The sequence below is a fragment of the Eleutherodactylus coqui genome, chromosome 2 (assembly GCF_035609145.1).
Source record: "Eleutherodactylus coqui strain aEleCoq1 chromosome 2, aEleCoq1.hap1, whole genome shotgun sequence".
NCBI classification, from domain to species: domain Eukaryota; kingdom Metazoa; phylum Chordata; class Amphibia; order Anura; family Eleutherodactylidae; genus Eleutherodactylus; species Eleutherodactylus coqui.
Window position 1 is genome coordinate 14,962,582 of NC_089838.1, and position 12,491 is coordinate 14,975,072.

A 12,491-nucleotide genomic window follows, 5' to 3' on the forward strand; every position below is an offset into this window, starting at 1 on the left:
CTGGCTCTGACCGCTACAGGGACGTCCGACCCTGTCGGTCAAAGCCAGCAGTGGAGCCCCCTATCACACCTCTGCTCCAACCCTGTTGTCTGTTGGCCCCGCTGCACTGACAGACTTGACATCTGCCTTTGATGGCCTATCTGGAGGGATCGGTCATCAATAGTCAAAAGTAATAGAACCCCCTTTTAAGGGACCGGCCGCAATGGCATAAGGCAATGCATTGAGGGAATTTCGCAGGGAAAATCTGTACCAAAGAGAATTGCTGGTCGGAAAAATAGAAGTTTATGAACCTTGGAAAAGTTTGATAAATTCACTGAAACTTTAGAGCCTCATTTATCAAGGCGGTCCTTGCTGGTCATGGCAACCAATCAGAGTGCAGCTTTAATTTCTCAGACTGCTTTCGAAAAATAAAAAGCTGTAATTGGTTGCTATGGGCAACAAGGATTGTCTTACTGTTAGTGTTGATAATTAAGGCCCTATATTAAGTCTCCTTCAGCGCCTTATCCAGTATATCTATATTCCTATGGATGAGTTCAAGATTTGTCCACACACAGGGCTAGGACAAGTCTCCAAAAGGCCAGAAGCGTAGAGCTCCATTGGGGTATCGCTGCTATGGGTATAACAGGTTCTGTGACTCTTCTGATGGAATTTGTGATTCACCTCCTATCCTTTTGTGTTCTGCAGAATTTAAATGCATCTGTCAAGCCCAACGTCAAGACTACTAAAGAAACCGACGGCAAGGTCTTAGGAGATGGTAAGAACATGCAGGGAATTTTTCCTAGTCCTGAAGATCATGATGAGTGATGGACCAGGTCTGATCTTGAGTACTGTTTGGTGTGTTTGTTATTTAAAGGGGTTCTCCAGAAATGTCACAAAGTGGCTGCTGTCCATGCGGCCTGTGGCAACCCGTCCTGGGTTGGGAGACTGTGTGCAGACTGAAGTGGGTGGTGCTGCTCTGAACAGTAACATTAGGTTACCGAAAAGACAGTTGAGGGGGCATAAAGCATGAGTGATCAGTGGGGGTCTCAGCAGCAGGATCCCACTGATCAACACTTATGACATGTCAAGTTAGTTGAAGGTGCAGCTAGTCTTTAAGAAAAACCGAACTTGCCTTTATACCAGACTGTGAAAAATGGGCTTTTGAGGGGGTGGTTGTCTTAAAGAAGATGGCCAGTAAGCATACTATAAGGTGGAACCATCTGTTACAGGGGAGGCGCTCTTCTCGGGGGAGGCGCTCTTCTCGGGGGAGGCGCTCTTCTCGGGGGAGGCGCTCTTCTCGGGGGAGGCGCTCTTCTCGGGGGAGGCGCTCTTCTCGGGGGAGGCGCTCTTCTCGGGGGAGGCGCTCTTCTCGGGGGAGGCGCTCTTCTCGGGGGAGGCGCTCTTCTCGGGGGAGGCGCTCTTCTCGGGGGAGGCGCTCTTCTCGGGGGAGGCGCTCTTCTCGGGGGAGGCGCTCTTCTCGGGGGAGGCGCTCTTCTCGGGGGAGGCGCTCTTCTCGGGGGAGGCGCTCTTCTCGGGGGAGGCGCCGCTGGTTTAGATGCATATTAAATCCATGCAGTTGTTTGGCTCTATAAGCACCAGGATGATGAAAGCAGGACATTCACATTAAGCAGCCTTTGAATTCTCATCTTCTCTTAGGCCGCAGTAAACCAGCGGAACCTGGAAGAGGCGATGTGTCTGCGGATGATTCAAGTGTCAGTGAACCGGAAGAATCTCAGGTATGTGGCGCTCCGGAGTGGTTTGCTCCTTTCTATATACATTATTTTCACTTCTACCTAGTAATATTGTGCTAACCATTTCCTGCTTTTCTCACGACTTATTTGAAGAGCATCCTTCAATCTCCTACAAAAACACCTTCAGGTAAACGAAAGCTAAACGCAAGCAAAGAAAACAACAAGAGCATCACGAAGCAAAGTGTAAAGAAGCTCAAAGTTGATACCCAGCCTGAGACTGCGCCGACTCCATCCACCCCAAAAGGTTAGTAAGATTGGGATTCAGGTATCCAGCACTCTACTGTAGATGCCGTAAGGGGTTTTCTAGGACTTGGGATAGGTCATTGATAGTTGACCTATCAGTGGGGTCTTCCGCCAGAGGTCCTCACTATCCAGCTGTTGGGCAGGCCCGCTGTGATTGCACTCACTGTCTGCAATGGAGTCATTCAGATTAGTGTTACAGGCACAGCTCCCATGGAATTCAATGCCTGCATTACTAAACTGGGCCACTGCACTACAGACAAGAGTTGTCTGCCTCTGGCATATCCGCTAATCGGCAGGAATCCCCAAGTGGTGGACCCCCACTGATCGACCCCCCCCCCCCCCCCCCCCCAACTGATTTAACTATTCCAATCAAACCCGTGGAAAGGCCCTTAATAGTAAATCCTGGATACACAGCCAATCCTGGCTGTGTATCCCCAACTAAAGTACTGAGGAAGGGGCGCAACGGCCCCGAAATGCATCTATATGGATTAATTTTCAATAAAAACAGGAGTCTAGCTCAAAAAACGCGTCTCGTGCCTCTGAGTTTATCTCATGTACTTGCACGTCCCCCTTAAAAGGTGTGACGTTTCGTGGACTGGCTGCACCCTCTTAGGCTCGCCAAGAATCAATCAATTTCACTCCCAAATCTGGAGCATCATTAGTAACCAAGTAGCTCTTCCTGCTGCTAATAACTTGGCTGCCGTTTCTCACCCAACACATAGGGACAGATCTTCTATTTAGAATTCAATAGCTTTTGGCTCAAATTGTGCTCAAAAAACATTTATGAGCGTTAGACCCTCTTGGACGCTTTTCTTTGACAAATGTGACAAAGGGGTGTGTCTTTGTGGTAAAGGGACTGGCGTGAATATGCCAAATTATGCACAATTGTTGTAAATTGCGCAAACTAATAGTTGGTGTAAAGTTTTGTCTCGGACTACTGAATGACCAAAATGTTGAATTTTAGGACAAAGTGACAATAAATCGGAAGCAGTTACTGTCTTGTCTGCTTGTACTGTCTGTTTCATAGTATTTGTACACCTGCCCTATAGTGCCCACTGTGCAACCACCGGTTCAGCTTTAGACTTTGTTTTCCCCCCCAAGTTCTCCTGCAATCTGAAGAAGAGACGGTTTTAGCTCTGTCGGAAGGAAGTTCCAAAAAGACCAAAAAAACTCCTGCCCCCTCAAAAGACAAGAAAGCCAAGAAACTTGAAGCAACATCCCCAGCCGTTCCAGAACTCAGCCAGTCTTCTGAAAAGAAGAGCGTCAAGAAGCGCAAGAGTTCCCCTGAGGATGGAGACTCGAAGGAGAAGAAGAAGAAAATGAAGGCAGCCGGCGTAGCAGAGGAGGCCAGCAGCCCTCTACCCTCCAAAAAGGAGAAGAAGAAACCTGAAAAGGACAAGAAAAGTAAGTGCGTGTTAAAGGGGTTGCTTAAGAGGAGAAGAAAGTTTGCTGCCAGGCTTTTTGGGAAATGACGGCAGCCTGTGTAAAATATATGATAATACACATCAAACCATTTTGGTCTCTGACTAATTTAAGTCAATGGCTTTTTCCAGGCTTCCATCTGAATGCTGTGGTCAGTGATTCAGATGGAACCCCGGGATGGAAAGGCTGGGCACACAAATACAGTGTGATGCCAGTCTTAATGGGGTGTATTCAGACTCTGTGCCTAGGGCAGCATCACATGTAAACACGGCTATATGTGGACTTCGGAGGGGCACGGCGCCTGGTGAGTATAAAACAACCCTCCCTGCACACCCCATAATGTAGTTTTTTGTGTCTCACAGGTCATGACGGGCTACCTCTGGTCATGCTTTTGAAAAGGCCATCATGGATATTTTGAAAAGCAGTTGTGTAAAGTGGCATGGCTTATACTCTGCCCATTTATATATGATGACCCCAGCCTACGATATTTAACTAAAGGCCCTTTTACACGCTACAATTATCGCTTAAACAACCGCATGACTGAACGAATTGTGACAAACTGCTGACACGTATGAATAAAATTCCTCGCACCTAATCCCTCATTAGTTTATGTAAACCAGAGATTATCTGGCCAGCAGATTCCATTGTCTCTGTCCCTTGCATACACAATGAGTAAATTGTAAACACAAAGCAAAACAATCCATCCTTGAAGGCCCATTTACACTGCATGAGTGTCTGGCAAACTATGCCAACACTCATCCCTGCATGTCCTTGCTGCGGTTCTGTTACACAGGAGCGAGTATCACTCACAGGGAGGCAAGGTGGCTGGAGAAGAGTTCTCCCTCCCCCCCCGCCTGCCTCCATTCACTGTAAGCAGCGGCTGTTCAGTACTGAATGGCTGCTGTGTACACTGAATGGCTGCTGTGTACACTGAATGGCTGCTGTGTACACTGAATGGCTGCTGTGTACACTGAATGGCTGCTGTGTACACTGAATGGCTGCTGTGTACACTGAATGGCTGCTGTGTACACTGAATGGCTGCTGTGTACACTGAATGGCTGCTGTGTACACTGAATGGCTGCTGTGTACACTGAATGGCTGCTGTGTACACTGAATGGCTGCTGTGTACACTGAATGGCTGCTGTGTACACTGAATGGCTGCTGTGTACACTGAATGGCTGCTGTGTACACTGAATGGCTGCTGTGTACACTGAATGGCTGCTGTGTACACTGAATGGCTGCTGTGTACACTGAATGGCTGCTGTGTACACTGAATGGCTGCTGTGTACACTGAATGGCTGCTGTGTACACTGAATGGCTGCTGTGTACACTGAATGGCTGCTGTGTACACTGAATGGCTGCTGTGTACACTGAATGGCTGCTGTGTACACTGAATGGCTGCTGTGTACACTGAATGGCTGCTGTGTACACTGAATGGCTGCGGTGTACACTGAATGGCTGCGGTGTACACTGAATGGCTGCGGTGTACACTGAATGGCTGCGGTGTACACTGAATGGCTGCGGTGTACACTGAATGGCTGCGGTGTACACTGAATGGCTGCGGTGTACACTGAATGGCTGCGGTGTACACTGAATGGCTGCGGTGTACACTGAATGGCTGCGGTGTACACTGAATGGCTGCGGTGTACACTGAATGGCTGCGGTGTACACTGAATGGCTGCGGTGTACACTGAATGGCTGCGGTGTACACTGAATGGCTGCGGTGTACACTGAATGGCTGCGGTGTACACTGAATGGCTGCGGTGTACACTGAATGGCTGCGGTGTACACTGAATGGCTGCGGTGTACACTGAATGGCTGCGGTGTACACTGAACGATGATCTTTCAGGATTTTAAGCAGCTTAAAAACAGTGGAGAACAGAAAACCTGGCGAGTGGGCAGGACTTGTACAGAGGTCTTCTGTCGTGACCTTTTTACAGCAGCTCTGGTTGTTATCAGCAATGCCTGTGTGCTGATTTGCATTGCTGCTAAACTGCTTTCAGAGCAACACGGCTGGAAGCACAAAGGGTACACAAAGTTAATAAACTAATTTTAACAGTAAAGTGATGCCTGCCCTCCCTCCGACCGCTCTAGGCACATGCCGTCAAGTGCCTTGTTATCAATACGGCTCTTACTAGTTATAATAGTTGTCCGCTTTCAGTAAACTTCCCATTCAGGCCCCCCCATACACATTAGGCTTCAGTCGCCAAAATCCACTACTAACAGCAGAGTCCGGACGATTCTTTAAAGTGTATGGGGGTGGCTCAACTTTCCCTGACATTGAGCTTTAACACCTAATCCTTTGGTTCCCTAGAGGAGCGGCCAGCACCCTGGGAGGTCAGTCACTCCCTAAACGAGTCGGATATTTGGGTGAGCCAGTGGAAACGGCTGTCAGACTAACCGTACACCAACAGCTGATAAAGGGTCTTTATAAGAGAGCTCTAAAGATAAATTAGAAAAGTTTTGAAAATCCAAATCAAAAATATTTAATATATTAAAGATAAATGAGCTGATGACGGGGTTTCCTGCCGGTGGGTCCCGCAGAGGTCAGCTGTAATCCGTGGGGCACCAGTGTTCAGTTTCACTATAGCGCCCCCCGCAGGTGAAAATGCAACTCTTATAATTGAAATGCATGAGCTCTTACGCAGTGCTTACATTCATTTTCCAATCTCTGTGACCTTTCTGCCAGCTTCACACTGAGCTCTTTGTTGTCCCTGCAGAAAATGACAGTAAGAAGCCGTCACAAAGTCCGATCACTCCAGTCGGAGAGTCAACCGATTCTGGAGTCAGCCTTCAGTCAAAACCGAAGAAAAAGGCAAGTGTTCGATAGATACAGATATAGAGAGAGCTGGGGGGAGGGGGGGGATTCAGAAACCTGCACAGCTAGCCAAACAAGGGGCAGCATTGATCAAAGGTGGTGCAGTTGCCCATAGCAACCAATCAACCTCCAATGTTCATTTTGCACCAGTTTTGGTAGATCTTCTCCCAACAAGATGTCTCACGTGTTTTTCGTTTGGCTTGGGTACTAAAATATGCAACCTTCCTCATTTCCGTGTGACCGGGGAAGGGAGACGGGACTCGGCTCACACTTTCGTTTGCTCTTTTCTATAGAACTTCAGTTTTTTGTTTCAAATTCTCTTGCATAATTGTATCCGGCAAATGCATCTGGTACCCGATGGAACCCCGACTGATCCTTTACATGTCAACAGAGGACAGCCAATCAGCGGCTATAGAACATCACTGCTGTGACCAATGATTGGCTGCAGCAGTGAGAAGTCACGGCCAGGAAGTAGAGTGGTTCTAAGGTAGTGGGAAACCCCTTTAAAGGGTTTGTTCAGGATGTTTGCTATTGGCTATTGATGACCTATCTTTAGATGGCTGATCGTGGGGGTCTGCCGTTCAGGATTCCCGCTAATCCGCTGATTCCAAGGGCTGCTGTCGGCACTGGAAGTGGTTAGTACGGTCTATATTGCAGTGGCCTGGGTTGGCATTGCAGGTATTGAATTCAATGGCAGCCGTACCTGCATTACCAACCAAGGTCGCTGCAATGCTAATGGTTCTATCTGCTTTCAGCGCTGTCCACGCTGACAGCAGGCCCAGAGATCAGCTGATTGTCGGGGATCCTGAGCGGCGGCCACCCACCATTAAAGGGGTTATCCTGCAAAAACAATGTCATCCCTAATCACAAGATGGGGAACAACTATCTGGTTGGTGGAGGTCCAACCAGTGGAACTGCCACAATCATAAGGGTCCCACAAGCTCCCCAAATGAATAGGGTGTTGGTCATGCATGCGCAGATCGCCCCATGCATGTCAGAGGCAGCAGGCAAGTCCTATTTCTCCAATCTCAGCAGTCAGACCCCACTGACAAACCCTTTAAATGTAGATCACAGTAGTGTGGCATTGCAATGAATTCTGGAACAGTGGATGGCCATTTCAGCCCACGTCTATCTTGTGTATGACCGGCAGTATTCAGTGCATGTTATGAGCCGTTACCCAGGTTATGCCCAGCTATAGCCATTAGATCCCATTCTAACCCCTTCCTGCCAATCCCCACATACATGAATACCTAATTGCGCTGTTCTTGTCAATGTTTTCTATTAAACCATGTCCATTAAAGGGGTTGTCCCGCGCCGAAACGGGTTTTTTTTTTTTCAACCCCCCCCCCCCCATTCGGCGCGAGACCAACCCGATGCAGGGACCTAAAAAAAAACCCACACAGCGCTTACCTGAATCCCCGCGCTCCGGTGACTTCTTACTTACCGGTTAAAGATGGCCGCCGGGATCTTCTCCCTCGGTGGACCGCAGGTCTTCTGTGCGGTCCATTGAAGATTCCAGCCTCCTGATTGGCTGGAATCGGCACGTGACGGGGCGGAGCTACACGGAGCCGCTCTCCGGCACGAGCGGCCCCATTCAGAAAAGAAGAAGACCCGGACTGCGCAAGCGCGTCTAATCCGGCGATTAGACGCTGAAAATTAGACGGCTCCATGGAAACGAGGACGCTAGCAACGGAACAGGTAAGTGAATAACTTCTGTATGGCTCATAATTAATGCACAATGTACATTACAAAGTGCATTAATATGGCCATACAGAAGTGTATAACCCCACTTGCTGCCGCGGGACAACCCCTTTAAATCTTAGTGAAACTCTTTAACCTCTTGGTGACCGGAGGTGTTTTGGGCCTTTGTGCCCGGAGCCACTATTCACCTTTTGGAATGCTGGGTCGATCACACAATGTTTGTGTTCCTTCTATTTTCAGGACTCGTTGGGCTTCCTCATTTACAATTGGATGTTAGAGTGGATGTTAATTTAGAAATTTTTTTTTCCTTTAGGGAAAAATGATCAGAAATGGGAAAAGATACAGTTTTTTTCCACATTTTCCCACACTATTTTATAAGGTAGTTTTTTGTTATAATTTACCCCCAAAATGAATCCTCTAGTTTTCCCGTGTAGAACCACCTCACGTCCCTCGTATCACGTAGCACAGCAAACCCCCATCGCACCAGTAACTGTTACCCGCAGCATCGGTAGATTGTATTTCTGTACATGAATGATCATCACTCATTGTCAAAAGAAAGAAAAATGCCCCCAGAAGAAGTTGTCGTTTTGCTGCAAAACTCAGCATGCAGCTCCATCTCCGGCAGATGTGTGAATAATGATACTTGTGGTGATTAGATGAACGCTCTGGTCACCGAGGCCCTAAAACTGACCTACAAAAAGGCTCTCAGAGGCTACTTGTGTGTAGTGACCTCTCTGTCTGCTTGTGTAGAGCTTGTTGACAACTAGATGCCTCTAAGACGCCAAAAACTCCTTGCCCCCCATATCACATCTTGTATCCAAGCTAGAGGTGATACAACAGGGTACTAGAGCCTCCATGCCTTCCTGTATCACATCTTACATCCAAGCTAGAGGTGATACAGCAGGGTACTAGAGCCTCCATGCCTGCCCGTATCACAGCTTGTATCCAAGCTAAAGGCGGTACAACAGGGTACTAGAGCCTCCATGCCTTCCTGTATCACATCTTGTATCCAAGCTAAAGGCGGTATAACAGGGTACTAGAGCCTCCATGCCCACCTGTATCACATCTTGTATCCAAGCTAGAGGTGGTACAACAGGGTACTAGAGCCTCCATGGCCACCCATATCACATCTTGTAGCCAAGCTACAGGTGGTACAATAGTGTACTAGAGCCTCCATGCCCATCTGTACCACATCTAGTATCTAAGCTAGAGGCAGTACAACAGGGTACTAGAGCCTCCATGCCTGCCCGTATCACATCTTGTATTCAAGCTAGAGGTGGTACAACAGGATACTAGAGCCTCCATGGCCGCCCATATCACATCTTGTAGCCAAGCTAGAGGCGGTACAACAGGGTACTAGAGCCTCCATGCCCCCCATATCACATCTTGTATCCAAGCTAAACGCGATACAACAGGGTACTAGAGCCTCCATGGCCACCCATATCATATCTTGTATCCAAGCTAGAGGCGGTACAACAGGGTACTAGAACCTCCATGGCCGCCCATATCACATCTTGTAGCCAAGCTAGAGGCGGTACAATAGTGTACTAGAGCCTCCATGCCCCCCGTATCACATCTTGTAGCCAAGCTAGAGGCGGTACAATAGTGTACTAGAGCCTCCATGCCCATCTGTACCATATCTAGTATCTAAGCTAGAGGCGGTACAGCAGGGCACTAGAGCCTCCATACCTGACCGTATCACATCTAGTATCTAAGCTGGAGGCGGTACAACAGGGTACTAGAGCCTCCCTTCAAGGGATCGTTTTTCCGCAATACATTCTCCCTTTGCTCTGATATTGCTATCACTTATATCGTTGCAGTCCGTTTCATTAGATTCCGACAGCTCCTCCCAGGTGCTCAGCTGAGAAGGACCATAAATATACGCCCGCCAGCAGTGTGTCCGCTTGCTGAGCTGCTGTATATTTGTGAGGCGGTTGGGAAGGGGTTAATGACTACCTTTCCGTTCTCCTAACGTGTCTGATTGTGTTAGTAGATGCATGTGTTCCCCTGTGAAGTAGGTGCTGCCACATCTTTCCCTGCACCTCTGTTGTCCCCTTTGGTGTTCCTCCCAGAAACGTATAAATGACTTGAAAGCAGAAGTGAACCTGTTTATAAAGCGGAACCTTGTAAGAAATGTCTGTCTTTGTCTTTTTCTGCAGAAGAAGGTAAAAGGTGACAAGAAGACTGTCTGAAGTCCTCACAGCAATGGAGGTAAGTGTCCGGCGTTCACTGACCATGAATACACAAATAGAAATATCGTTTTGTTTTCTAACTCTTATAGGGTATTCCTATCTCAGACTGTATGCCATAAAGGAGTAAGACTGGTGCAGGTCCCATATCTGGGACCCCCACCCCCCGCCTTGGCTGTAGGAGGTGGTCGAGATTATGGAATGTACAGCTAATGGTCCTTTTACACGGGCCGACAGTCTTTGAAATGACTGCATGAGCGCTGACGTCACCACTAAGACTGTCTGCGCTCGTGCACAGTGCTTACACCAGTGTTTCCCAACTCATGACCTGTTGGGGCGCCTTGAGGACCGGTTGTCAGGATCTCCTATAGTAAGAACACCTGTGGCAATGTCTGAGGACCGACAAGAATTACATCACCTGTGCAACACTGAGGAAATCCTGAAAACAGGACCTGTTGGGGGTCCCTGAGGACTGGAGGTGGGAAACACTGGCTTACACAGAGACTCGCCTCTCGCTAAGCGCTACACCTCCCAGCCAACACCTGCGCGGCTGATCGGAGCTGTTGCTGCCGGGTGTCGGCTGTAAGAAACAGCCAGCGCCCGTGATGTATGGAGGAAGATCGCCCAGCAATCTCTCTTCATACATAGACCGCTGATACAGGCCGTCAGAAGCCGTAGCGGCGGTCACTGAGGGGTTAAAGCAGTGTTTCCCAACTCCAGTCCTCAGCGCCCCCAACAGGTCAGGTTTTCAGGATCTCCTATAGTAAGAACACCTGTGGCAATGTCTGAGGTGCCGACAATAATTAATCACCTGTGTAACACTGAGAAAATCCTGAAAGCATGACCTGTTGGGGTGCCTTGAGGACTTGGGGCTTTATACCCAAGCCTGCAGGAGGCACAGCAGCTGCTAACGCCGTCCTGCGCAGTGTAGCTATTAGGCTGGGTTCTCACTGGGCGGATTCCCGACGGAAATCCCGCTGTTTGGCCGCAGCAAAAAAACGTGAGATTTCCGCCGGGAGAACCGCTGCTTCAAAACCCGCGGCAGTTTTGAGGCGGCCCCGCCGCTTGCCCTCCCAATGCGGTCGCGCTCTCCTCTATGGGAGCGGGGGGAAAAAAAGAACATTCTGCGGTCGGCAAATCCGCGCCGCAGCGGCGGCTTCTGCCGGTTTAGCTGCAGCGGATTTGCCGTCCCGTGTGGACGAGATTTCTGAGAAATCTCGTCCACATGGCTGGCTAATCCCGGGATTAGCGGCCGCATGCAGATTTGCTGCGGCAATCCGCCCCGTGTGTACCCAGCCTTAGAGTGCATAGCTCGAAACCCGTCCATCATGGGCGCAGTTGGCGGCCAGCTGCCTTGGGAAACAACGGAAGTCAAGCAATCAGAAAACGAATTATGAAGTCTCTCTTCTTGAATCACTGTCTATGGAAATGGATGCGGCGGAGCACAGGGCCTTTAATTCACGCTTTCCTTTCTTTCAGAACTTCATTGGATGGAGACTTACGAGCCATCACGTCTTAGATGTATGCATTGTCTGAATCATGACATGAGGGGGAACCAGACGAAGGGTTTATTTTACTTTATTTAAGGTCGATGTCGTTGGGCGGTTTCTAGGCTGTACGGGTCGGGCATCATGGACACGGACTCTGCAAGCTGTGAAATGGCGCTATATTCATAAAGCGGATCAGCGATCATGAGGGGCGCGGGGGTCTTTGTGTGAATTGAACAGAACTATTGTAAGATACGTTTTATACTTTTTAAAAAGCTTTATTTTAGGGAGCCAATGGAACGGTTTGTTCTGTTTTTGTTTGATCTGTTAGTACAGTCTTGTGCGACGGCGCGACCTGACGCTACTTTATACCATTCACAGCTCCACTGGAAGTGAAATAAAAAGTTGGTATATTCGTATTGTATTTAGTGGCGTGTGAACGGTGTCTGTTTGGGGGGCTTTTTGTTTTTTCATGGGCTGAAGAGGCTCCTAAATATTCATCTACACTTCAAATGCTGGAATGGCGGCGAGGAGTCTTGGCTTATTTAACGGATGGTTTATAGGTAGGGTCCAGAATGCTTCTCTTCTGTAATCTGTTGTAGCTTCATAGCGGTTGATGCTCCGCCTGTGCTGGGGATTGGGAGCTTTGTATCAGAGGGGAGAGAAATGGTAAAATTCTGTCTGCCCTCAGCCACCACTAGGGGGAGCTAACTATTGAATTTGATAAGACTATATATCCATCTGCTTAACTCCTCCTGCTCTATAACATGATGGAGACCCTTCCATTGGATATATACATTGGAAGGATTTAATGGCATGTAACACCACTGGAAGTTATATGCTGGTAAATGCCTGAATACCCATGTGACTACTGCAGCCAATCTCTGGTCTCCGTGGTCTT

The 12,491-nt window shown here is 48.6% G+C and overlaps 1 protein-coding gene across 5 annotated transcripts in view; it reads left to right on the forward strand.

Moving 5' to 3' along the window:
* TCOF1 (treacle ribosome biogenesis factor 1) overlaps positions 1-12,014 on the forward strand; it is a 56,053-nt gene extending 44,039 nt beyond the window's left edge. For all 5 annotated transcript variants that reach the window (XM_066590392.1, XM_066590393.1, XM_066590396.1 and 2 more), the window contains 7 exons: positions 685-754; positions 1,636-1,715; positions 1,824-1,974; positions 3,075-3,377; positions 6,116-6,210; positions 10,074-10,125; positions 11,583-12,014. In XM_066590392.1, the coding sequence (XP_066446489.1) occupies positions 685-754; positions 1,636-1,715; positions 1,824-1,974; positions 3,075-3,377; positions 6,116-6,210; positions 10,074-10,106 (732 nt within the window). In that variant the 3' untranslated portion in view covers positions 10,107-10,125; positions 11,583-12,014. The remainder of the gene's footprint in view (positions 1-684; positions 755-1,635; positions 1,716-1,823; positions 1,975-3,074; positions 3,378-6,115; positions 6,211-10,073; positions 10,126-11,582) is intronic.
* Positions 12,015-12,491: the final 477 nt, after the last annotated feature.